Here is a 26,365-nt window from a genome sequence, read left to right on the forward strand (position 1 = left end):
CGGATGCGTTGTTATTCAGTCAATATGTTAACATTGATTAACACGACAAAGGAAAAGAAAGAAAGAAAGAAAGAAAGAAAGAAAAGTTAGTCAATAATGGGAGGTGACACAACAAAATGATAATTGCGTCATACCACAAAACAAAAAGTTTCGCATTGTTTTCCCCGTTTTTTTATTTATTAAAAAACTTGATACGTTCCTATTTTTCTAAGTGTGGTTTAAAGACGTCACATATACTACCAACTCTTTCAACAGAATTTTCTAATAAATCACTGGAAATTTATGAGGTTTTGCCTTTTACACTTCCTCTTCTTCTTCTTTTAATATACAAATTTCACTATCATGTTTACCAAGAGATGAAGCTAAGCTGTATTTGCCCTTGGAGCGTCCTTGATGGTGCAGGTGTATATCAAGAGTTCAGGCGGGCTTGTGACGTCAGATTTATCGATTTTGTCGAGCCGCCTGCTTGAACCATGTCGGCTACCCCATTGGTTCGTGAGGTTTGAATGGGGAGAATAGTCTCATGCCCAGGAGAACTACGTACGTGTCTGTGTTCTGTTTTCTTCTCCCTATTTCTTCCTCCCCCCTGTGGATTAAAGTGCTCTTGTCCCCTTACTATCGATCGATTTTTGCATAAAGATGGCATGGTTCAATCGGATGACTACAGAATATTTTCGATGAGGAAATGTAAAGTGGAGATACTATATACGTCCTGTACATTGTAAAGCATTTTACAAGCACCTACATTAACACATAAAATTATACCTTTGAAACGTAGGCCTACATATGTAGATATTTTATCTTCAAACACTAAAGTAATTAAAAGTAGCCTAGAATAGACTTATATATATTTTTTTTAAATTGTTAGCAAAGTAACAGATCTTTTATCATATACTTCTACATATTATTATTATTATTATTATTATTATTATTATTATTATTATTATTATTATTATTATTATTATTATTATTATTATTATTATTATTATTATTATTATTGAAAAGGTAACGTATCCATTCATATACATTTTCATGTCTACCAAATACAGCGTATTATTGTGAAGAAAAGTTACATTTTTGCTACAAAAGTATGTTTAATCTTGTCAGTTACTTTTTTAAATATTTCCTGCGATATCTCTGTTCACAACTGGAGTTTCCATTCCGCTACTGATCTACTAACAATTTTGGCTACAATAGCAATCTCATGTCTTCTGTAGTCTTGGAGACTCGGTGGCTATTCCCAAAATAGCAATTTCCTGTTGGTAAATCTAGTGGATTTCTCCGGTAAGAGGAATGTTGTCATGGCTTTCTCCAGACCACAAAACCAATCACAAATCAATAAAATATATACACTCCAAGTACAAAATATTAATCATTTACTTTATTTAATTATTTAACTATTAAGTTATAGTTTGAAGATAAACCACTCCAGTAACATATAAATAAGTAAAGTGTGAATATGTTGTATTGCATTCTCCCACTAATGAAAGTACCGGTAACTATTGCCTTCTTGTGGAAGAATAAGGAATTTTCCTCTAGTAGTGAGCGCAACTGAAGTGCGGCAACAAATATTAGTTTTAGGTGGGAAAAACTGAAAAAGTAAAAAGAAAAAAGAAAAGGTATTCTTATCTCTGATTGGTCAAAAGGCTACTACAATGTTTAAAGGTCACTTTTACTAATGTTCTTTTAAAATATAGTTTTCTTAACTGCTTTCCAATAATTAAATTTAGGGAATTTTTGTGACAGATCTACACAAAATTAAAGTTATATGAATACTAATAGAACTTATCATGCACAAATAGTACAAAAATGTTATTGAAACTGAAATAAAACACACTGAATGATTAGTTTAAAAAAAAAGAAAAAAGAAAAGAAAGAAAGAAAATTTATGTAACCACAGAAGAAACACAAACAAGAAAAAAAGAATATTTTCGTCCATATACTATACACTAACTATGAGTAAAATTCCTTTAACATATTGACCAGTAGTAACATTTGACAATTAAGATGTTAGAAAAAATGTATACTCATTTTTAAAATTATTTACAAAGCAGGTAAGAATGCCATGCAACCAACCTTGAATAAATAAGATATTACCAAGAGGAGTAATGAAACTTATTATTTTTCTTTCATCTCGAAAATAATATCTAAAATATATAACTCTTTATCTAAAATAATAGGTAGACTAGTTTTCGAATATCGCTTTGTTTCAGTTATTAAGAAAATGCAAGTTTTTTTAAAAAAACTCGCCTTGTTCTCGATTCAGATACAGCCAAAGAGCTCTTCGCCTTTAGATTCTGACTCATAACTTTAGAGGAATAGCCACAAGTAGACAATCATTAAGAGCAGAAACTACAATGAGGAAACTCCGCGACAGGTAAAAACCACGCAATGGTCTCGAGGCTAAAAGTGGGGCTAAAGAATTTCAATTTAATCATAAAGGTACGTAAAACTGAAATTTTACACTCAAAATACTGATTTAAAATTAAAATCCAAAAATGAATACAATGATACAAAATATTCTTTAAAATATTTATTCAAACAATTTTCAATATTTGGAAATATCAGGGAAAGAAGTACTGTCAGTATTTTCTGCGAAAAAAGAAACGAAATTTTATTGGTCCACGTCAGAGCTGTCAATTGCACCTGCTTATGACTGCGCTAGATAGTGTGTGTGATAATTGCAAATAAGTGCTCTATGTTCATTTCATACAATTATGAAAGACGGATTTGAGGAACGGTTTTCAGAAATTTGCTAAGCGTAGACGCTTTTATACAGTAGTTGCAGAATTCTTCGCACAAGATACGGAATTTTGTGCAGCTGAAATAAAAGGAGAAAAGACGAAGAGATAAATGAAGTAGAATGCGTCCAAAGAGTTTCAAATAGTTTCAAATATATGCAATTTATTTATGTAACTATGGGCTTTATTCATTTTGAATCTCCGGGAAAACAGTTTTCAAAAGATACATCAACATAGATTGATTTAACCAATTTTTTACAAATATTTTTGTACAGACTAAAAATAGAGTGGGGGTTACATCGATACAACATTACGTTCCTTCGTGGAAATATTTATTAATCAAGTTTTTCCCACCCCTTTATTCTTTACTGCTTTTAGCTCTTTCTAAAGAGGATGATTCGGAAGCTTCAAAGATAATATACGCCGTGTTGCATCAAAATCAAACATTTTTTTTGAACTAAAGTTATCATGGAACGTACATTTTTTAAATGGGTAGGAGTTGAGAAGGGAATACATGAGCCCCCTTTCATTTTTGCATATTTCAAACTCAAACTTTTGAAATAATCGGTATTCTCTAAAGAAACTTTACACTATGCTTTGTCAAAATGGAATAATTTTACGTATTTTAGTCTGTGAAATTAATTTGTATACATGTACAAATTTGCAATATGGAAATCCTTCGACTTTTTTCATTACCCCTTTATTCTTTACCGATTGCGGCTGCAACAATAGGTTATTTCAGAAGGTTGGAGAAAGTATATACTTTTAAGTTTAATTAAAATTAGGTAAGTTTTACGACAGACGGACAGGTGAACAAACAGACACACAAATGCTGATTGAGTTGAATGGTAGAAGGTTACTACGCTCCTTTTAAGAAAACGAAACGTGGAAGATACACGTAATTGTTTACTCTTAGAAATTTTGTCGTATAGTAAGTGTTGCCGTGCAATAACTGTAATACAGTGTACAATTGTTTGAGACGGAAGGGCATGATCCAAACCGCAATTCATCGTTGAACGAGTAAGGATTTCGAAGGTAACTTTATAAGTTATACCTTTGTTCACGACTGCTATAGTGAGTTTAAAAAAGTAAACTTTATGAGTGATGGCTGTGTACACGAGTACTACAGGGAGTTTAAAGAAGGGAACTTTATAAATGATGGCTGTGTGCACGACTGCTATAGAGAGTTTAAAGAAGTGAACTTTATGAGTGATGGCTGTGTATAGGTACACGACTGCTACAGAGAGGTTAAAGAAAGGAACTTTATAAGTGATGGCTGTGTACACAATTGCTACAGAGAATTTTAAAAAGGGAACTTTGTAAGTGGTAGCTGTGTGCACGACTACTACAGAGTTTCAAAAAGGGAATTTTGGGTGCACGACTGTGCGGGCGGAGTTTATGTTTATATGAATTCAGGATATTGATTTAATACAAATCACGGAAAGAAAGTTAAAACGTTTTAGCATGGAATAAAACTAAGTGATCAGGATTAAAAGAAATGAAAATTAGAGAAGAGCTATGCTATTGTTTTCCAAATGTATGCAATAGGATACAGTATCAACGTTATCCATCAAACTTGTAGCAGCTCTAGATTTTAATCTCTTCTTCAAAGTATTAATTCGCTGATCTAATCATTTGTACTTCAATTTCTGCACTTTTGGCCGGTTCCCTACCTCTAGCAACAACATTAGGCTTTCATTCTATTGCTGTTCTTGTTTCAATAACTCCAACAATGTAAATATATTGGGATGATCATGAGACAATTTTCCATTCAGTTTTGAATTCCGTCCCTCAACAACAATGTTAGTGGTTCTTGCCCATTTGTCACATTTGTTAATAATCCATACAATGCAATAAAAATAAATGGGTAAATAGGATGACTATGACATTTCCTTCACTCTTCCACTTGGAATTAAACTTATCATTGGTGAAATCTCACAAACCAACTCTGTGCTTATTATACTACGAAAGTCTGTTACTTGTACTACGATAACAATAACCCCCCGAAATAATAATAATAATAAAACTAAATGTTACTGTGTTGTGCCTTACAACAAAAGAATGAACGTACCTTTTAAATCTTTGAAAGTGGTTGAATTGGATCCTCGACTACCCTGTTCGTCATTTTATCCACAAAACGTATGGCTTCAATTGACGTTCCTTGCGGCTTGTTCGAATGTATAGGCCTACCTGACGATTTTATGGGCTCATCTCCAAGAAGAACAACAGTGCCTTTGCATCCAAGTGTACATTTCATGAAAGTCTTCTGACTATTACACCTGTTAACCCAATATATATAAAAGTAACCAAGAAAGTTCTGTCGTTTTTTCACTCACCACCTTCGAACATCGATATGTCACCTAAGACGTCCTAAAAGATTAAAAATAGTCCCCATCAGCATTGACGACCTTCTGCCAACGTTCTGGAAAGCCATGGATTCCGTAGCGGTAGAACTTGGTAGGCCGTGAAGCGAATAAGGTATCAAGTGCATTTTATACCTCTACTAGGAATTTGAAATGGCCTCCTCTACAGTGATTGTCCAAGGAATGGAACAGATCATAATCAAACGGTACAATGTCCGGGAGTATGGCGGATACAATAGTGTTTCCCATCCAAGGCGTAGAATGGTTTCCCAGGTCATCCCAGTTTAAACTCCTACAGCATACGAGTTGCGCTCTGTGGAGGTCCATGTTCACCTGTCCTTAGGCAAGTTCACTGTGTAACTGAACTGTCACAAACAGAAAGTACTTACGAGAGTCACTGGCAAGAGAGTGTAATAAAAGGGGGTCGTGATATGAAATAAGTTGAGAATTACTAATCTATATTGAAATATTCTGTATCCAACATGGTGTAGTCTTAACGAGAATAAAATAAATGAAAAGATCGGTTGTAAGAGCAAAAAAGTCTTAATAAATACGTTATTACATGATTTTGAAATATGTTTAAAATCATGTTTTAAACTGATCAAAATGTTTTTAAACGTTTTTTTGTGTCTGTTTTAAAACATATTTAAAACATTTTGTACACTTTTTTCATGTTTTAAACACATGTTTTTTTTAATACTATTTTTTCGAACCCTGCTCAGTGGTGTCGGTCTGAGCTCTGACGCGTGGGGTTGGTTGTTTGATTCCAGCTTCCGCCGAGTGGGGTTTGTGGTGGACAAACACCTTGTGCGTGGGTTTCGTCATTCCATCACTATCATCCATTTGATCATCTCAATCTCGGTCTGTAAACGTAGGACGTTAAGTTTAAAAAAAAAAAGTAAATTCTGGATTAAATATACCGTTTAGTTCTGTTAGTTTTATATTGTTCGCACTTAATGCTTGCTGAATGATACCGGCTGCTAGATCTTCACTATGAACCTAGTTATTATTATTGCTATTATTATTATTATTATTATTATTATTATTATTATTATTATTATTATTATTATTATTATTATTATTATTATTATTATTATTATTATTTTTATTATTATTATTATTATTATTATTATTATTATTATTATTATTAAAAATCTCCTAGTATAAAATTTCCCTATATATGTACTCAAATTTTCTACTACATCGAACAGTTTTTTGAACGTGATATTGTGCACGTAGCTACTACGTGTTGCAAGGTTTATTCTATGTTGTTCGTTGTCTCATTAATACACGACTCTTTACTTCTAAGAACCAACAATCTTTTAGTACGTAAATATACAGTCAGAGAGACGAAATTTATGATGTGATGCTCTTTCAAGATTAACATGACATTTATTACGAATAACGGTTTATCTCCATAACTCTTTTAAATTTCTTACATTTATTAGTAAGATTCGATTCTCCGTTACTTTTCCATGTTGGAACCTGTTCGGAAATTAAGTTTTGATATGAATCATAGTGTTAGTTTTTGTCTTGTTGTGCTGTAGAAGAAGTATGAGTACTTCTCAGTTAGTTAGATTTGAGTTTAGCTTCCTTTCAGCAGCGAGGCTATATGAGATGTGGACCTACAACTTAACGTGGAATCCGAACCAGCTCCAGCCGGGAATCGAACCCGGGCTTCCTACGCCAAAGGCACGTATGCTACCCACATAGGTACGAGTACTTCACGAGTATTTCTCATTTCAGCCCTGATTATTCTATTACAATAATTTGAAATAAAATAGTTTGAAGTAAACGCATCTTTCTTCTGTTTTAAAATATTTTAGTAATATTGTGTCATTGTTATTATTTTTGAACGATTTTTACTGGTGTTATTAAAATTAAATTTGGATTCGTTACTTCATCTTCCAAGTTTTATTTGAATAAGCGTAATTTAAAAAGGAATATAGAATTTCTTCTCCGGGACATAATGATTTTATTCAAACATACGAACAACAATTTAAAATTTGAAATTTATTGAAGGAAACAGACAAAAATTACAATGTTCATAGTACTAATATGTTACAATAGTACATTGGAAATTGGAGGCCGTGGTAGCTCAGTGATAGAGCGTTCACCTCTGGTGCATGGGGTCTCTGGTTCGATCCCAAGTGAACTTTGTGGTGGACAGACACCGCGTGCATGGGTTTCCTCGGGGCTCTCCCGTTTCCTCCCACTCTCTTCATTCCACCATTTCATTCATTTCCCATAATCACCGTTTCCTTTAGCCTAGACGGCATAACCATGGGACGTAAAAGTTAAAGATTTCATTTTTACATTGGAAATTCCTAATTTACAGAAGTATATACATTCAAAATTAGTGAGAATAACTGAATTACAAAATAAAATATAATAATTAGAGAACATTGTTCACAAAATAGAAGAGGAAAGAAAAGAAAGATAGAAGGTTATGATTACTCAATGGAAATCGACTAAATCCAAATTTCCTTTGTTAAGATCTTGTACTTCATCCTTGTCTAAAGAAAACTGCAGTTCCAAATTTCCTATACTAACACAGTTTAACATACACGGTATTCCAAAAATGATAGGGTTCTTGAATTCCAGAAGTCCTATCTCCCAGTCTCGGGCAGTATAACTCGTCATATTGTTTCATATTGCAACATTATTTACTTTCCGCAATAAGATAAAGGTTCACTTAAGCAGAGCCAGTTTCGTTAAGTCAGCTAATTACGTGTAATTTATGCCGGACGTTACTTCTGTAATATTTTTTTCAATTTATTCATTTATTTTTTTCTACTGCCCATTGTGAAATTAAACGTATGTAGATTTTCATATCTGTCTCGTCTTTTAGCTGTATCAGTAATTTATTATAGACTTTTGTTGCTATTAAAACGAATATATTATTCGAATATGGAATTATTCAAATTTTAACAACACACTAAACTGCGTGACAAACATCTTGGCATTTGAAGGCGGTGCTCGAAGATCCCTTTAAATGCTGCTAGTAAATGAGAGGCCAGCGGTATTGCCATGTTTATTTTGTACACATCCACGTCTATCCTCTGCCACCTGATCGCGCTGTAGTTGGTCTGCTTAGCCATAGCGACACCCCTTAGCATTCGACAACGTCGCGTCAGAGCTTGTGTTTTATTCGTTTAGCTAAAATGCCAAGATGTTTGTCACAGGCTTTAGTTCGTACCTTTCTTTGTTTTACCACTTTTTTTTTCAGCGCATCAGCTGAACCAGAACAATTGTTTATTTTTTGTTTATTGTCTTGATTTTGTTCATAAAAGACAAACCAAACTTGTCATTAACATAACAACATTCTACAATATCAATGTTCAACGGGAACAGGAAAATGTCCTAGGTCGAGAAATATACCAATCGATAGATCTATTTGAACTGAATATATGAATGAGCAGATGCTCTTGAGTAACTTACGAAAAATCGACAAAAACATTTTTTTTTCTTTTACAAACCAAACATATATATGCGCTGTAGAAATAAACATTCACGCATTAAGATTAATTAAACTGATAACTAAAATATGCCTTCGTCAAATTTTTCATTTTCATGCTATAGCAAGGCGACCGTACACAGTATGATGAATGTTTAAAATTACGTTTAAGTCTTAAAACATTAATTTTTGATAATATTGTCCAAAGATAACGCACACATTAATCAATAAGGAATGAGATGGGGCTAAACATAAACTGACATTTTTTGCGAACAAAATTTTATGTGGGGGGCGCGGTGGCTTAATGGTAGAGCGTTCCCCTCTGGTGCTTAGTGTCCCTGGTTCGATCACAGCTCGCGCCGTGTGGACTTTGTGGTGGACAAACATCGTGCTCGTGGGTTTTTTCGGGGTTCTCCTGTTTCCTCCCACTTTCTTCATTCCACCATTTCATTCATTTCTCATCATCACCGTCTCCTTTAGCCTAACCGGCATAATCGTGGGACGTAAACCAAAGATTTCATTTTTTCAAAATCTCATGCGTAGTTTTCGAAAAAAATCGCTCAAAACAAAATTTTATGGAGTACGAAAAATGCATCGTACGTTACAAATCTGATGTGATTGTTAGTTTTTATTATCTAAAGTAGGCTATTTATTTACTGTACTAAAAAATATTCACATGGTTAAGTAGGAGATTGCATGTATTGTTTGATTTCTACTAACAGAAACTCGTATGCTACTTGTAAAACTGTTGTTCATGTATTCTGACAAAGAAGGCGATTAAGAAAACGTGTAAATGGAAAGCTTAGGTAGGTTAATTTGGAAGCTTCTTAGTAGACAACAAGATGAAGCACTTTGGGGCAAATAATATAAATATCTTGATTTAGTTAGTGGTTATGTGACGGTGTAATAACGCTCTTTTTATTTTTATTTTTTTAAAAGTAATTTTGTTTCTGGACCTGCATACCTTTTAAATAATGTAGTTAGTATTCTGAATGCGTCCTACCTAATCTTTTCTGTTTTAACATAGCATTAATGTTTTCTTTTTTTCTCTTTCTAACTTTTACATGTTTATTTCGTGTTGGCTGTAGTATGAACGTGGACTGCTAGAGAGAAGCTCCCTTCCTTGCGTGTGTTTAAATATTATTATGTACTGTATGGTGTATGTATGTATGTGTGTGCGTGCATGTGTTAAAAATGCTATTTTTGACTCCAAGCGGCAGGCAAGTTAAGATGACGTGCTCTGAGTGCTAAATGACGTAGTGTTTGGAACATAGGAGATACGAGAGGGGCAGCAAGGGAGGAAGAGGGAAGAAATAGTTTGGTAGGGTCGTGACTAGCAAGTTTAACACTATTGGATCTTATTTTTAAGTCGACGTGTTGGAAGACTTCCTTTTTGTCTCTTTCCTTTTCCTTTTAATCACAACACCAACCCAATGCATTCAATTTATATAATACGTCCGGTACCGGTACTATTCCTTTTTAAGCTATTTATCAACCAGTACGTTCTTTGTTATGACATGTTTCACACACTTCAAGCTGTCAAAGCTTATTGTCTACACTAAACTGCAATGTTAGGCTGAAAAGTCTTTTTATTGAAAGGAATTATTAGATGGATAGTCCTCTGCATTAATATAGGCCTATTAGCTAATTTAAATATAGAACTGAAAATTATACAATTATTTCAAGTTTAAGGAGATTTTCACTTGTATCTGACGGGCTCAAACATGAATTTTTCACAAACTGGAACACTCTCATATTATTTTCATGAAATGTATAATGAAAGTTCGAAGGGTGAAGAGCTAGCAAAGACAATCTTAGTAAACAAATACATTATGGCATATGCGTGAAATGATCACTCTTATCATTTTCTGCAAGAGGGTTCGGGTGTCTAGAGAACTGTGGAGATTTCATAGCCAAAATGGCTGCTGCAACATGGTCAGGAAAAAGAGAGGAAGAGAAGCTTGATGCTCTCCTGTGCAGTGGCGGCTCGTGGAATTTAAAAGTGGTGGGGCACATCCAAAATACCTACATACAGTACTAGGGCGTCATATATATATATCATTAATAATCTAATAATTTTCGTACATGCTTTTACTGAAACGTCTATTGTACGTTCTATTTTTATCTTCGAACACTTGGTTTATGGATAGCTCTGGTCTTGGTGGGCCTAATTCTTTTGCTAAAAGACGATCTTGATAATCTAGGTTTTTAGTTCGTAAGTATCTTACCTGATTCATGTCAGATTAATTATGACACTACACAAAATAAACACACTACACTGACACTGACTAGGCCGGAATAAGCACTAATAAGACCATAGTTTAAAAAAAGCCCACTCGCCAGTGTCCGCGCTGTCTATTTAATTGTTAAGGAGGTAGCAGTTTCATTCGGTCGGGTGCAAGCCATCACGAACACATTTCAAGGCAGGTTAAAGGGTTGCCATGTTATGAACAATTGTTAAGATGGGGGAGGGGGGGAACACTACTGCAACAGTAAACGACTACTAAATTTCTAACAGAATACAGAGTGACCATTCTCTTGAATCCTGCCATCGTTGAAGATCAGTAGCGTGATATTCAGGGATGTATTTAACATTTTTGCCGCCTTCGAGCCATTATAAAAAAGCCGCCCCGTCAATAACAATAAATTAAATACCAGTATAGAAATTCTGAGACAGTTGCTGATTATGAAACCAAGTTGATGAGATCAGCCAAGTTCAAGAATAATAATACAACATTGAAACATTCAAATTTCTTGCGTTGACGGCTCGGTTGATATGTTTGAAAACTGTAAGTAATTCTGGAAGTTTATCAACAATCAAGGGCGCCCATCAGGGAGGGCAAGGTGGGGCGCTCGCCCCCTAGATGAAATTGTACTTCGGAATATCGAAAACCCAATAGAATTTTTACATTAGTTACAGCAAAATTTGAACCCATATTTGAAATGTCACGTATACTTGGCCCCCCTTGGAAACCACAATATGGGCGTCCTTGTCAACAATGGAAATGTTTTAAAATCACGATAAAAGAATAAGGTGTCAGCAATACCAGAGGGGAAATAATTGATGTAAATTAATAACTGGATTGTTAATTACTTACTTCTTGCCAAGTAGATTTTTCTTCTTCTTCTCTTTTTCATATTTACAAATGCAATAATCCCGTGTCATATCACCATAACTATGCATAATAAATAAATACCTGAAATTTCCAAAGCTGGTATTTAAAAAAAAATGGTCTCAGAAAACTCGACGTCCCAGGCCATGATCCATGTTTGCCCATGTGTAAAAACGCCCCTGATTGATATTTTGTGTAATGAATTATTTATTTGTTTTCAACAACAATTTGTTTCAACTACTGTATGTCCATTTCCTTCAATTATGTGTGGTTTCTTTATTACTTTTTCTGGGAAACATTTTATACGTAAAGTGCAGCTCCTATTTGAAAATATGATTGCAGATGCCGATTGGTAACTTATGCGTGTAAATTTTATAAGGTCAATGTATAATGTAAATTAACTGCGCCAGGCCAAGCATAAACCTTTTCAATCCCCAAATTCTGAAAATGGCTTGACCCTCCTTCCCCCTTCCCCCTCCTTCCGTTCGCTTCTGTACAGAGTTGAGTTTCCTTGTCGCGACCTTCTTACCGCTTGCATAAGACAGAGCACAGCGCCTCATGCGACAGGTCTCAACATTACTGTGCCCATTTTCAATGGACATAGCCATAACATCAACTGCCACCTCTGATGATAGGGCTACTGTCAAAGCATAGAGATTGTAAGTCCGCAGCCAAAAAACAACCGTCGCTGTGTTGCCAAGTTTCGTCTATCCTACGAGAGCGCATAACCACAGCCTCCTTCACTCGCAAACACGGCTATGGCGGAACAAATACAAACATTACAAAAGAAAAAAAGAAAAAAAGCTTCTGTTAATGTATTAATACTGATTTAATAATTGCAGTTCTATTTAGATCATGATTGGCAGGGCACGTGACCGGGTGCCCCTTAAGCAGATCCGCCGCTGCTCCTGTGGTACCACAAATGATACATGCGGTTTCGATAAGTAGCGAAAATTCATTTCCAGTAACTGCGAAGGATATCTGGCGTGTAAGTCGTTGAGCAATAATGAGCTAGACGTACCCAATCCAGCAAAAGATCAGATGAACACCAGAGAACAAAATCCAGTAAAATATGGAACAACCCAGAGACGGCCAGATGCTGTGTAACACATGTGGTCGCGTGTTATTTTGTTAGAAAACGATTCACCCGATTCAGAAACTACCTAAATCAAACCACAACAGTCTCTCACATATTCGAGATATAACAATGATTAGTCGAAGACACACTAAATGGGTATTAGATGCGTGCGGAAATTAGATTGAATTGCATCCAATCCCACTACACCCAGAATGCATGTCTCACCCAGTCCACCGAAGTAATATTAACATATATGTACGCTAGTACCATAGTTGCAGCAACCATAAGCAAGATTCGTCATGCCATTCGACTCACCAGGCACTAATTATTACAGAAGTCTTGATACCCTTCCATCTGCATAGCCTCTGACATGAATTTAAAGGAAACACAATAATTATCTCCGTGAAAAAATACTCTTGACACTCAAGACTACCGTAGTGCGAGAACTGATCACTGAGCAATACTTCTGAATTCTTGCTCAAGGGTCGGTGACTTGTATGTCCTGTTTGTAGGTGCTGTACCGGATCGGACTATGAACCTTTTTTACACCGGCATGTTCTCTTTCATTTCAAATTTGCATCTCTATGGCTGCATTCTGTTCAACACCGGTACTAATCCTGCAAAAGGGTAATCTGCAGTATCGGTATACCACAATTTTCCCTCAACTGAAGACAGAATCAGTTGGTATGTCTACCACACTCACAGAAGAGGCACATTTGAAACATGTCAGCACTGAACTAACGTCATAGCGAGCACGTACTAAGTACGTGCTCACTATGTGCTCGCTCGCTCGCTTACTACTAATGTAGTAACTGCAACTTGCTGTCCTTTCGATTACCTTTACGATGATGCAACGAAAATGAACCGCTATCTCCTCATGCTATGACAGAATAGTTGCCAGTCGTTTCTTGCAATATTGATCACCGTAAAAATCTTATTAGGTCTTCACCATATTGTAAGGATTCCACTAAAGTTATATTGAAAAAGTAGTGGAATATCTCATTAATGTATATTTAAAATTACTATAACAGTCCATTAAATATTATTTATTTATATTTATTTGTTCTCCGGAATTTCACTGAGTTGTGTCTTTTTTTTTTTTTTATTCGTATACATAGGACATGGTTGAGTTACTCCAAAATTTAGGTTTTTCTTAATTTCGGGTGTATGTGAAACTTTGTTAACACATAATTATTAAAGAAATCAAATTTTAGGGTATTTAAGTTAAAGGAATCTTTTTTATTTTAACACCAACAATTTATGTTTATTTAACTTGTTACATTTGCTTTTATTTAAAATCATTTGAATTATTTGAATTAAATTAGCAATTCCTTAACAAAATCATGAAAAGAAACATGTTGACACAAGTTAACCACTTCAACCTTTATTCTCAGTTTTTGTATTTATAGTGGGAAACAAAATAATATTTTGCCAAAATTTTTAATTAGCATTTTCACAAGAAGAATTAAAACAAAACAAATAGTATGGTTCGATCCCAATTTCCGCTAAGTGAGTTTTGTGGTGGACAAACATCATGTGCATGGGTTTTCTCGGGCTTCTTCCGTTTTCTCTGACTTTCATCATTCCACCATTATCATAATCTCATCGTCACCGTCTTTTTCTTAGACTCGGTGTATAATCGTGGAACCGTAAACTACAAAAAAGTGAATAATAATAATAATAATAATAATAATAATAATAATAAGGTAAATTGAGTTTGTTAATTCAAAAATACTGAAACTATTTTTTTAAAAATTAATACTTAATATCACCAGTTAAAACCATGTATTATAAGAATCGAGATTGAGAAGCACATGTGTTCTACAGCAAACACATCTGCTGAATCAATAATAGATACATATATGTATCCTCTTGCTACATATTTTTACTCTGAATTAAATGAGCTTTTTTGTTATTTTTAGTTTATTCTATTAACAGCTCGTAAGAGCAAAAACCCTTTCGATATCTCTCTCTCCCTCTATGTCTTCTACAGAATATTAATGAAAGAAACCAGAATCAATGAAAAGTTTTTGGCTTGGGAGACCACTGGCAATGGTTTGGTAACACAACAGTCTTTTTGATATCACAAGCACCTGTTTCCTGCCGTATCCTTCTGTTACTCTCAACATAGTTCCGGAAGGATTTAGTCTTCCTCGGCAGGTGATACGACTTTTTCTTCTTTCTTAAAACAAAGGAATACTCAGGTTCTTTCCTATATGCATAAGTGTGTGTCTTTTAGTGTTTATACAGATTTTCTCTCCTTTATCTTAAATTTACAGTTATAGGGGCTGATGAAACCCGTTCTACATTTTTAGACTTCCGAACAATGCTATGCGTAAATATGGGAGTCTTATAGAACTATATGCGCCCGCTCGTCTGTCTGTCTGCGAACAGATATTTGAGCAAAAACGGAATGTTTTCTGGTTATATTCAGCGTCCCAAGAATAGATACCATCTCCGTTCTTACCGGAAGTGGTAGCAATCTACTATTTCCGGTTTCAATGTTAACCGAAATATCAAAAACGATAAAAAGACAGCAAGAAATCTTTTCTTTTGATAATGGATTCAGCATTTCGAGCATAAACCTAATGCTCTTCCCTTTTGTCACTCTGCTCAGATTGGCCGGACAGTGAGTGAGCAAACGGGTGGAACTTTGCGCTGTGCGTCATTTTCGCTCCGTTGAGGTTTGTAGAATACCAAATCTCCATGATTTCAAATAGATCGGCAGTTCATGGAATTTTTCGCCTTCTGGGCAACACTATTCTTCAACCTGAAACTCAGCTGTACAGTACTTTTGACCCTTGTCTTTTATTCTTCCACCATCTCATGATTTTGTAACTTGACCCGAAGTCAACACTAAAACCTGGATTGGCACCTGAACTTGTAGACTGGAGCCTAGGCTAACATGTAACCTAGAAACGGCATATTTGGCTTCCTCTCCTTATACATATATCACAGAATTATTTAATTCTTATTAGAAAAATCCCATATTTACTAGAAATTTCTGTATTACAGAATATTACAGATTATAGTTCTACCTCGAAACTAAATACTAAAGCCTGCTATAAAATTATGAATGGACAACAACAACCAGAACACTGCACTGCACCTTCAATAATTAGTAGAAATACAATATCTATATTTGAATTGATATACATTACACTACTTTGCTGGACAATTCCAGAAGTACAGCCAGTGTATGTTAATGGGGCCCTGCCCCAAACACCTTCTCAATCTAAACCCCAAATACTAACAATGAGGGTGATTTTGAAATTAAGATTGGACTTCAAAAAGACAAACCTTCATGAACTTGGCCACCTCTGAATTGAAAGCATCGTGAAAAGAAATCCCAGAAAAACTCCATAGAATGTTGATTAGGTTTTGAGAAATCTACCTGGAAGCTGGAAGGTCTTGGAAGTTAGTAAATGGGATTTTTTATCTTCCTTATTGAATTTGGTTCTTGATTACATTTTTGAATGATTCGAGGGTTTGAAGTATGGTTTGAGGGATAGTTCCAGAAACAACCTCCGTATTACCTAAATGTTCTTAATTTTGTCTATATGTTGTCAATGTTTGTGTCGTCCTTATTGTTTAATAGTCACATTTCTGAGTCACTCAATCATCTTTGTAAATCTTCATCACATTATTTTCATCATCTTATGTTTTTCTTCCTTCACGAACTAAAAAGTTACCCTTTCCATGTACTACAATCTTGTGCTACGTACGTTCTCTTCTTAATGAAACATTTGTACTGTAGGCCCTACCTCACATTATAGACCGCCTATATAATAAAAGTATTACCAATAAACAAGTAAAAAAAAAAACCTCTTTTTCTTTGTTTAAATAACTATTTTCTATTACAATTCTCTCCATAATACTCTATATCAAAGCGCAAATTTTCTAGTCGCCAGGTCGCCATTGGCGACTAGAAATTTAGAGATGGCGACCAATGTTCAGTAGGAATAGTTTCTGCCTAAACTCACAGGGTTACGCAGTGTTTGTTTCACACGAAAATAATTGTCACTGAGTTTGAAGTCTTCATAATGGACATGGAAAGTGAAGTCTTCACAACGTTGTAATTCGCCCCTCCTTTCCCACCCTCAATCGAAATGGTTTGCCTCATAATTTGTACGTGAAAGGTACTGGCGACCATCATTTTTCGATTGGTGAGTGCGTCTGACTTTGAAATTTTGCGCCCTGCTCTATATTACTAGCTGTTAGTACTTAATGTGGCCAACGCTCTAGCCACTGGAATACAGCTTATTGGAGATCAAGGAAGTGAAGCAGTGAAAAAATGAGTGAAAATGATCAAAATAGGCTGCCATCTTATGGTAAGCCTAAAGTGGGACAAACTTATCGAAGTTGTACCAATCGCTGGGTCCTGATATCAGAATTTGTACATGGAACAATTTATTAAGAATAATAGACAGAAACACACAGTGTATTTACAAATGAAAATTCCAATGAAAATTAACTAAAAACATGCGAAACAGAAAACTTGTAGCATAATTTTGTAGGCAGTTAGATGAAAAGAACTTGAATCAACTACTGAATCGTCACAACGATCGGGACGTTGCAAATTTTCCTAAAATTCAGGTTGTCCTACTTAATTCGGGACAGGCGTCAACCTTATGTCAGAGTAAAGATGGACGACCGTCACTATTCAGCAAATGATGTTGGAATTGCGGTGCCCACCCAGCGTCGTGAGGACAATTGGGGAGTTATTTGAAACAAAGAAGTAGCGAGTTCTGATCTGGAAAGCCTGCATTAATAGCGAAGGAAGCCGATGTGCAAAACTCGTGAGTGCCAAAAGACAGCCGGTAGACCATGGCTCTGAAAGAGCTATTGCGCTACGCTCCTCACTAAGATCAAACCCCACTCCTTTTCTTAATTTTAGTGAATAACTAAAAGACAATGAAGAATATCAAAAATATGAAACGTAAGCAAGGCAGAATCTGCAAAATGCTATTACGTGATCTAATAATTGTTTTCAAAAGATTCCTTGCGGTGTATAAATTTGGGTGCCCAACAATTATGATGTAATAAACTGCGTGCCCAAATTTCTGGTCTATAAGAAGAGTTTTGAAAACACTTATTTGTTTATTGGAGCGCAAGCTTCTCTTTACTCGACTTTAGCGTACCTTTGTTCCTTGATTTGAGAGCGCACTCTGAGTGTCGTAAGGGGTCGCATGTTCCGATCCGACATACCATTGAGGAATAATCACCGAAAAAACGGGATGCTCATACACTTAACCTTGAGGCGTGCGAATTCTTATTGTAAACAATAGAAAATAGAATTTTCAGCATTAGAAATAGTGCGAAGCCCTTTTCGTTTTGTTTTGCAAACACAATTTTTTAAAAGCCATTATGTTTTTCGCAGATATGCCAAATTCAATTATTTGTATGTTGTGTTCGTTCACGAAAACAATTGAATCGTTGGGTTCGAAAAACCGGTCATCTCCATCGAAGCAAATTTGAGAGGAATGACAAACAAAACTAAATTATTCAATATCTATATGACGTATAGGGTTATTTTCATTTTTGGAAAGTAGAAAAATGTCAGTTCTACGGTCCGAAAATAAAAACAGCCCTATATGTCAGATACATATTGACTAATTCAGTTTTGTTTGTCATTCCTCTCAAATTAGCTTCGATGACGATGGCCGGTTTTCGAACTCAACGATTCAATTGATGCACTGAAAAAAATCTATGAATAATCAACGCTTCGCTCTAAATTAGCAGTTATTGCATACCTAGTTAAATAGTGTTTTGTGGACACTATCTTGCTTACTTTGCATATTTTTGACATTTTTCATTGTGTTATGTTATTCACTAAGTTTCAAAACAGTGAGGGTGAGTTTATCCAAGAGCTTTAAGTACTCCTTGTATATTTATTTTTCGGCAAATGAAATCCTCTGATAACAGAATACGTATTTATGATGGTGACGATAACCTACACTATACTTTGTTATCAAACCTTTTGAATGTATGTTGATAGGTATGAGAGACAGAAAAAGAATGTTGACGAAAGTTACTGTTATCATAGTCGTACATTTCCTTTGAGTCACTGATTATCTTCGTGTTTTCTTCGTCTTCTTCTTTCTACTCAGGAAACTTAAGTTGCCGTATCTTAATTGAAGTATAATAGCTCCAAATGCGTAATTTTCTTTCACATTGTTTAAGTGGATGCCATTGAAAGATTAAGTGATAAAATGAAATAGTGAAAAAAAAAAAAAAACATTAGTCACAGTGGAATCTTTTCTCTCTACAACACTCTTATCATAATAGGGTGACTGATACTTGTATATTGTCGCATCTCAGTTATTTTCCACTCTGACAACACAAAGTACATTATCACTTTTAATCACTGATATACGTATGTGCGACAGGCGCGGCTGCTGACTTAAGTTGCATCGTTACGTAATCGCCTACACTTTAAAGCTCTAATCATGTTTTTGAACTGTTAAATTAATGTTTGATTAATAACAAACAGTATCACCGGTAAACCATGAAAGAGCTTTGGTTATATGGTGTGACATTTTGTCAATTAATATTGAAACCAAAAGCTGTAGTAGATATCTACAGCTTCCAGTTTTAGTAGAGAGATTAGAGTAGAGATGGAGTATATTCTTCGGATGCTTAATTGATTGGAGGAGACCGCTTCTCACTATCCATCACTGTTTTCACTCTATAGCGATCGAAATCGGAAGTTGCAGTGGACTTGTATCACTTCTAGTTATAGTAGAGAGTTAAGGATGGATATAAAACGTGTACTTGGGCCACTTAATCGATTATTTGAAACAACTTCTCGCTTTCTATTACAATTTATGCTCTATAGTAATCAACATTAAAATCGCAAATGGTTGATTTCTCCCGCTTCTGGTGGACGAATCATATTCATGAAGGAATTTGATTCATAACATTTGACCACTTACATCCTGGCCAACACATGATCCCTTTAAGTAATTCTTGACATAATTCGTCTCCTGGACGGACGAATGGAGTTTTAGCTAACAGAACATCTTGAAAATAAAATGTTGTCAGGAGTAATCGGGACATACAAACGCAGGAACAACATAGACTTGCCTTCAATAATAGATTGTTAGGTGTTAATACGCTCACACAGGAGGTTACGATGACACAAATGCCAATCACGCACGCCATCCTGTCAATTAGAGCGGCATGAAAGATTCTACAACACAGGCACTTCCCAATTTGTGTACACCACCGATGGATAATATTCAATCCACTTTAACAGCAATTCTACAGAACGAAAACCCCGCCTTTACACTTCCATTCTATACGGCCACGCTCGAAGTAGTGATCAGCAAATGCAAGACCACGACCAAGACCCGGCTAGTCTTGGTGTTGGTCTTGGTCTTACACTGGAACCCTTGGTCTTGGTCTTGCACACCCAGTCTTGGTCTTGGTCTTGGTCTTGCTGCAAGAGTCTTGCAAGTCTTGCTTTTAAGAAATTCTATGCTTTTCATAGGTAAATTTTACTCTGGATAAATTCTACAACGCGCCAATAGTAACGGAAATAGAATGTATGTTTCTAAATTTAATATAGTTTACCTTCCTGAAAGTATGATGATAGTGTACAACATAGGCGATAGCCTTTATTTGTTTTCAATGGGTCCCCACGCTTCACTACTTATAAGATAAATTACAACGTTTCGTAATCTTTTTTATATTTTTTAACAGATTCAATACTCCACTGGTTCCCAAATTGGCGAGACTACTCCTGAGACGCATGAAAGAAAATCAAGACGGCACAGATTACTAAAATACCATGATTGCTAAATTATTTTTACACTCTGAAGGCGTCAGATTTTTTTTTTTTTATTTTCAACCAAGATTAGCTAGGATTGTATTGAACAAACTTCCAATTAAATATTGAGATTTTGTTTTACTGATTCCAATATGTACTCTATGGAACAGAAACATGGACATTACGCAAAAGCGATGAAAGAATATTGTAGGCTTTCGGAAAAAGGAGAGAATTAGCTGGGTTAAACCGAAAACGAATGAGAAGGTGTTAGAAATAGTAGCAGTGGGGGAGAAAAGAAGAATTTTACATGTAGTTAAGAGGAGGAAAAGGAACTGGTTGGGACATTGGCTGAGGAGGAACTTTATTATGAGGGACGTGCTAGAGGATATGGTGGAAGGAAAGAGAGAGGGGCAAAGGAGACTGTAGTTGAAGGAAGGTATTAAAGCAGAAATTTGCTACGTCAAGACGAAGAGACTAAATGTGGGCTACCGTACATCGAAGCTTCTGAGTTGCAACAAGTGACCAGCCAATAATAGTAGAATAGCTATGATGATGATGATGATGATAATATGCTAGCAATATTAGCCAAAACAGAGAGAGAAAAATAAGATAATAACGATTATAATCAAACATCTTAATATTTTAGAATAATTTGAGTGAAAACTGAAAACGACTCAACTGTCCATGTCTTTTGTGTAAATTCAATTTATACAAATACTTTGACCTATATTAGAAATACATAAACACAGCATCAAACTCCAGGTTATTTGAAATAACTGTGCAAAATCACTCTCGCTTGTGAATATGGATTATTTATTGTTGTATAGTGTAACATCACTCAATTCTCGTGTGCCGTATACCTGAGGAGGCTAAAAGTTATATTGATAAACAATTATTCAACGTATAAGCACCCCCCATGAAACCACTTGGTCACATGCACTAAGTTTTTGTCAATGTCATGAAAATGTTATTTCGATATTAATTTTTGAGCACACATTAAAAATTTCTAACGGATGCTTGATCCTTGGAGCCAAGGCCATACTCATGTACCCGGCACCTATGGTGTATGGAGTTACCGATGTTCAATACTACATTTCTCTTTAGTTTTGGAAGAACAGCACTAATATGTTTTGAAATGATGTAATATCTAGTTTTATGTGCCACGATTATGCACCGAGGCTAAGAGAGAAGGTGATGATGGGAAATGAATGAAATGATGAAATGAAGAAAGTAGGAGGAAATGGGAAAATCCCGAGAGAACCTACGCACACAGTCTTTATCCACCAAAAAAGCTCACATGGTGCAAGCTGGGATCGAACCAGAGACACCAGCATCAGAGGTGAACGCTCTACCACTGGGCCGGTACTTGTGCAAGACTCTTGCGCAAGAGTCTTGCTCTTGCTCTTGGTCTTGGTCTTGCAACGGGATTCCTGGTCTTGGTCTTGGTCTTGCATGCAAGACTCTTGCAAAAACTGCAAGACCAAGACTCTTGCGCTCATCATTAGTTCGAAGTCACTCAATCTCACAAATAGGCGTTCGCTGGCGTCGTCTTGATATTGCAGACACAAACTGTGGTCCCTACACAACGGATTCGCAATCAGCTGCCTGACGTCCTCTGCATGCGTCCAATAGACACACATTTTTATAAGGGCAAATTTCGTTCTGTGATGCTTTTAAGTGCATTTCCAACAGCATACTTTGTTGTCTCTCAACAGCTGTATTACAAACCAAAAGTGTTAAAAAGTTGCATGCAGGAAGGCCTCACAATGCTACTACTACCAATAATAATAATAATAATAATAATAATAATAATAATAATAATAATAATAATAATAATAATAATAATAATAATAATAATGATAATAATAATAAACGTAATATTTTGAAATTTCGTAACTACACTACTCTTATTAATCATACAAAAAATCGATATATATAAAGTGAACACAGTAAGGTTAAACCAGGATAGTAATACGGTACTCAAAATATTTTGTAAAAAAGTTTAAGAAATTTATTAGACGAACATTATTATTATTATTATTATTATTATTATTATTATTATTATTATTATTATCTAGGGTTTACCGATCTATATTATGTAATAATAAATTGGTTGGTTCTCCACTATTTATTAGTGTTGATAATATAAATAAAAAAATTTCAAAATTGATCTATTTGATCCGAATTTTTCTTTACTTAAAAAACAATATTTGGAATCTTTTACTTAGTAAATATATAAAATTCATAATGTTTTGGTATATTGTCTATTGAATTCTTATTGTCTTTGTTTCATGTACTTTTTTATATCTATTTATGTGTATTTTTATATATTTTCTTTGTTTGTTCATTTTTATTATTTTCATTATATTTTAATTCTTAATAATACGTCATGGTCGATTCAATAGCAATTTAATTCAGGTTATGTTGTAACTTTACTTTACAATTTAGCTTGTATCAAGCTCATGTGCTAATATTTTATTTTGTATTTGGTCGAGATGATTTGATGTATTTTTAATCTACTTATTTTGTTTTATTTCTATTTCCTTTGTAATCTTTCATTGTATATTATTGTTCATTATGACCATTTTCGCTTCGGCTGTGGTTTTTACTATCAATAAATTCAAATTATTATTATTATTATTATTATTTTATTATTATTATTATTTTATTATTATTATTATTTTGCATAAAATTATATGTTTTTAGGTTGCAGAATTTGGAGTGGTGAAAGTTCGTACCAGAGTTCCCTCGTGACTATATGGTTAGAGTACTCGCCTTTTTGAAGTGGGAGACATGGGTTCGATTTCTCGGTAAGAGCTCATGTGGTTCGGCGGACTGCATGTCAAGCTGTACTGGATCCATGTCCATATAGCCTCGCTGCTGAAAGGGACATTAAATTTCAATTCAATGTAAGTTCATACCATCATACGTACAGTACAGCCTTGTCTTAAACAATGTCTGGAAAGTAAGGCTGGATCTAGAAAGAAATTTGAAAAGGGATTTGTCTAACCAAAACAATAATGAAACTTTAAAATGTAGTATAATGTTTTTATCCATTGTGTGTTGAGTAGAGTGTGGAAGAAAAGAAATCCTCCCGGTGATAATATTCTAAATTATCCCCTATATCATGTTTTTGAGGGTGAGAAATGAAATTATTGAGTAATCCTAACTGATTTCTTCTGCGGAAAAAATGTTCCTAAACAATAAGAAAGATAACAAGAAAATAATTGAAAGTGGTATTTGAAAAACAAGTATTATTCCAATCATGTATAATAATTATAAATATGACTCTAAGTGTTCAATCTAATAAGGATAATAATATATCTTTCTCTAATTCATTAGTAAATGAGTCATTAAGAACTCCAAGTTCCACGTGAAAATCACAACTTTGTTATAAAGGATTTCGTGATTACCTATCGTTGCATAAGCTAACACAAAATATAAAAACTATTTCCATCTGATAATGGAGTTTATTTTCTTACAGAAGAGGAAAAATACCTAACTGCACATTTATTTCAACGTGATTGATTACAATTTTATTTTTTCGTATGATACTGTTCACTATACTAAATCTTGTGCTATTTCGACAAAAAAAAAGTGTTGCGATAAAGTTGATAAGAGGTGACACAACTAATAAAAAGTCATTGTTTATGTTTATGAATATATTCGAGTGAATACGCAGATATTATATATAAACCAATGAATGAACGTGATTTAATGTGGCGTCAGCAGCAAGAGTATATATAAAAATCGTATAAATTAGTGATACCCACTGAGGATCAATGAGGTTGAGGAGAAAAAAATACCTATACTTGGTGGAAAAGTAAATTAGAAATAAATACATAAACAAAAAAAAGTAGGAGTGTCACATTATACCAAGTGAAGGAGTTCGGTAACTATATTGAAAGAGGGCGGTATGCAACCAACATAACCTTGATGTGCAGCGGGGTTGCATGCACCCAAGGGGCAATCAATCTATAACAACCTCATATGCATATCTTGGGATCAACTGGATAGATCACTCCATCAACTAACTCGATACCTGATTTTTACCTTCTCCATCCTAGCAAATATTGATGGTGATCTATCAACTAATTCTTGAGAATTTTTAGATTTCCGGACGGACACACACGGACAAACAAGTTAAAAATATAAAAGAGTTTTGATTAGTAAACTAAACTCTTTAGTAAACATACGAGGGTTGTTCAATAAGTCTTGCCTCCAACTCTTAACTTTTTTAATTAATAGTTTGTACGTGAATAATTCTATCCTCAAACGATAGCTTGAACCATTTGCATTCGGAGGAATCTTTCAATTTTGAATATAGTCCCTACCAGTGTCGACGCATTTGTACCAACGGTACACTAGTTATTGCATACCGTCGAAAGAATAAGGACGATTGCTGACGACACCAAGAATGCACTGGCTTGATGACCTCCATGTTGGATGCAAAACAATAACCTTTCATGTATGTTTTCTAAGCTTTGGGAACAGCCAAGTCAGAGGAGACAGATGAAGACTGTCAGGAGGGTGTGACAAAATATTTCAGAATTGGAGTTTCTGCAATGCGGCAGTGGTTTCCAAGTTTGTGCGCGGCTTTGCGTTGTCATGTTCAAGGATGGCATTTTTGTGAAAGACGAACTTTACGCATATGTGCACACAGCTTCGTTAGTGTCTCCTCATAGCGCTTGGAGTTAATAGTAGTGCCGCGTTCAAAAAATCAATTAGCATCACATCTTGACTTTTGCTGCTGATGGCTGTATTTTTTGGGGGGGGGGGGAGGGACGAAGAGAAGATGGATGTCTGTACCCCTTGAACTGGTGTTTAGTCTTGGGCTCAAAGTGATGAGTCTAGAACTTGTCCCTAGTTATGAGACGTATGCGAAAGCCATCATCTTTGGTGCTGTAAAAGTGGCAAATTTTGTTCACTCATGTTTTTGCAGGCTTCTTTCATTTTCACTGTAAGCTGACACGGAACTCACCTTGAATACATTTTCTTCAATCCAAGCTCGTCGCGTATGATGTGATACACTGTTCCAAGTAATACACCAGTAATGTCTGCAATCACCCTCTGCTTAATGTGTTGATCACCGCGAATCAGAGCGCCATCCTGTCTCACTTTCTCTGGAGTAGGTGCAGTAGTTGGCCATCCACTGCGATCCTTGCCATACAGACACGATGTGACAGGATTCTCTGTGCGTACAGTTGGAACCCACCTCATCACTGTGCTATAATGTCCATACATGCTTCCTTATACACAGCACTCATGCGACGATGGATGTTGATGGATGTGACATCTTCTACAATCAGGAATTCGATGACTGCGGGCTGTTTTAACCGGATGATCATACAGTCCATCACTAATCCTGCGACTGCATCGTTGTCAGTGGAGCGATCTGAAAAAGCAAAACATATTTGTAAAGCAGAAGGTCCAAGCTTTCGTTTGAGGGTACAATTGCGCCCGTACAACAACTAATATGATAAATTTGAGAGTTGAAGATATAACCCTTGACCTCGTACAAAGATGACAATTTAAGAACATGTATTCAGGGATAAAAGTGGAACTGATAAGTTGGGGGGACGCATGACGTCACTCCGTCCCCCGTGCCTATCTTTGTCCATTGTAATTTCTCTAGAAAGTGGGGGACGCCACAGATATTTTCTGGAAGTGACGGGACGACGTTCCCTGGCGTTCCCCCCGCACTTTTACCCCTGCATGTATTACGAGTATTATCACTCATAATATTAAAACAAAAATGTTTAATGCAAAATAGAATAGACAATTCTTTTAATAGGGATAATGATGCTACTTTTTAACTATTAGAACTTAAAAGAAAAATAAT

At 35.2% G+C, this 26,365-nt stretch overlaps 1 protein-coding gene across 2 annotated transcripts in view; it reads right to left on the reverse strand.

Moving 5' to 3' along the window:
* The window catches only part of LOC145694929 (uncharacterized), a 160,933-nt gene extending 135,135 nt beyond the window's left edge, over positions 1-25,798 (reverse strand). The window contains exons 1-2 of one of the 2 annotated variants that reach the window (XM_081771703.1): positions 25,505-25,798; positions 1,047-1,591 (exon numbers count right to left, since the gene is read on the reverse strand). In XM_081771703.1, coding sequence (XP_081627829.1) covers positions 1,390-1,591; positions 25,505-25,767 — 465 coding nt within the window. In that variant the 5' untranslated portion in view covers positions 25,768-25,798 and the 3' untranslated portion in view covers positions 1,047-1,389. Of the gene's footprint in view, positions 1-1,046; positions 1,592-25,504 lie in introns of those variants that run through there. The other variant, XM_081771704.1, reaches the window with a different exon arrangement.
* Between the last annotated feature and the right edge of the window lie 567 nt (positions 25,799-26,365).

The sequence above is a fragment of the Thermobia domestica genome, chromosome 9 (genome assembly GCF_964235325.1).
Source record: "Thermobia domestica chromosome 9, izTheDome1.hap1.1, whole genome shotgun sequence".
NCBI lineage: Eukaryota > Metazoa > Arthropoda > Insecta > Zygentoma > Lepismatidae > Thermobia > Thermobia domestica.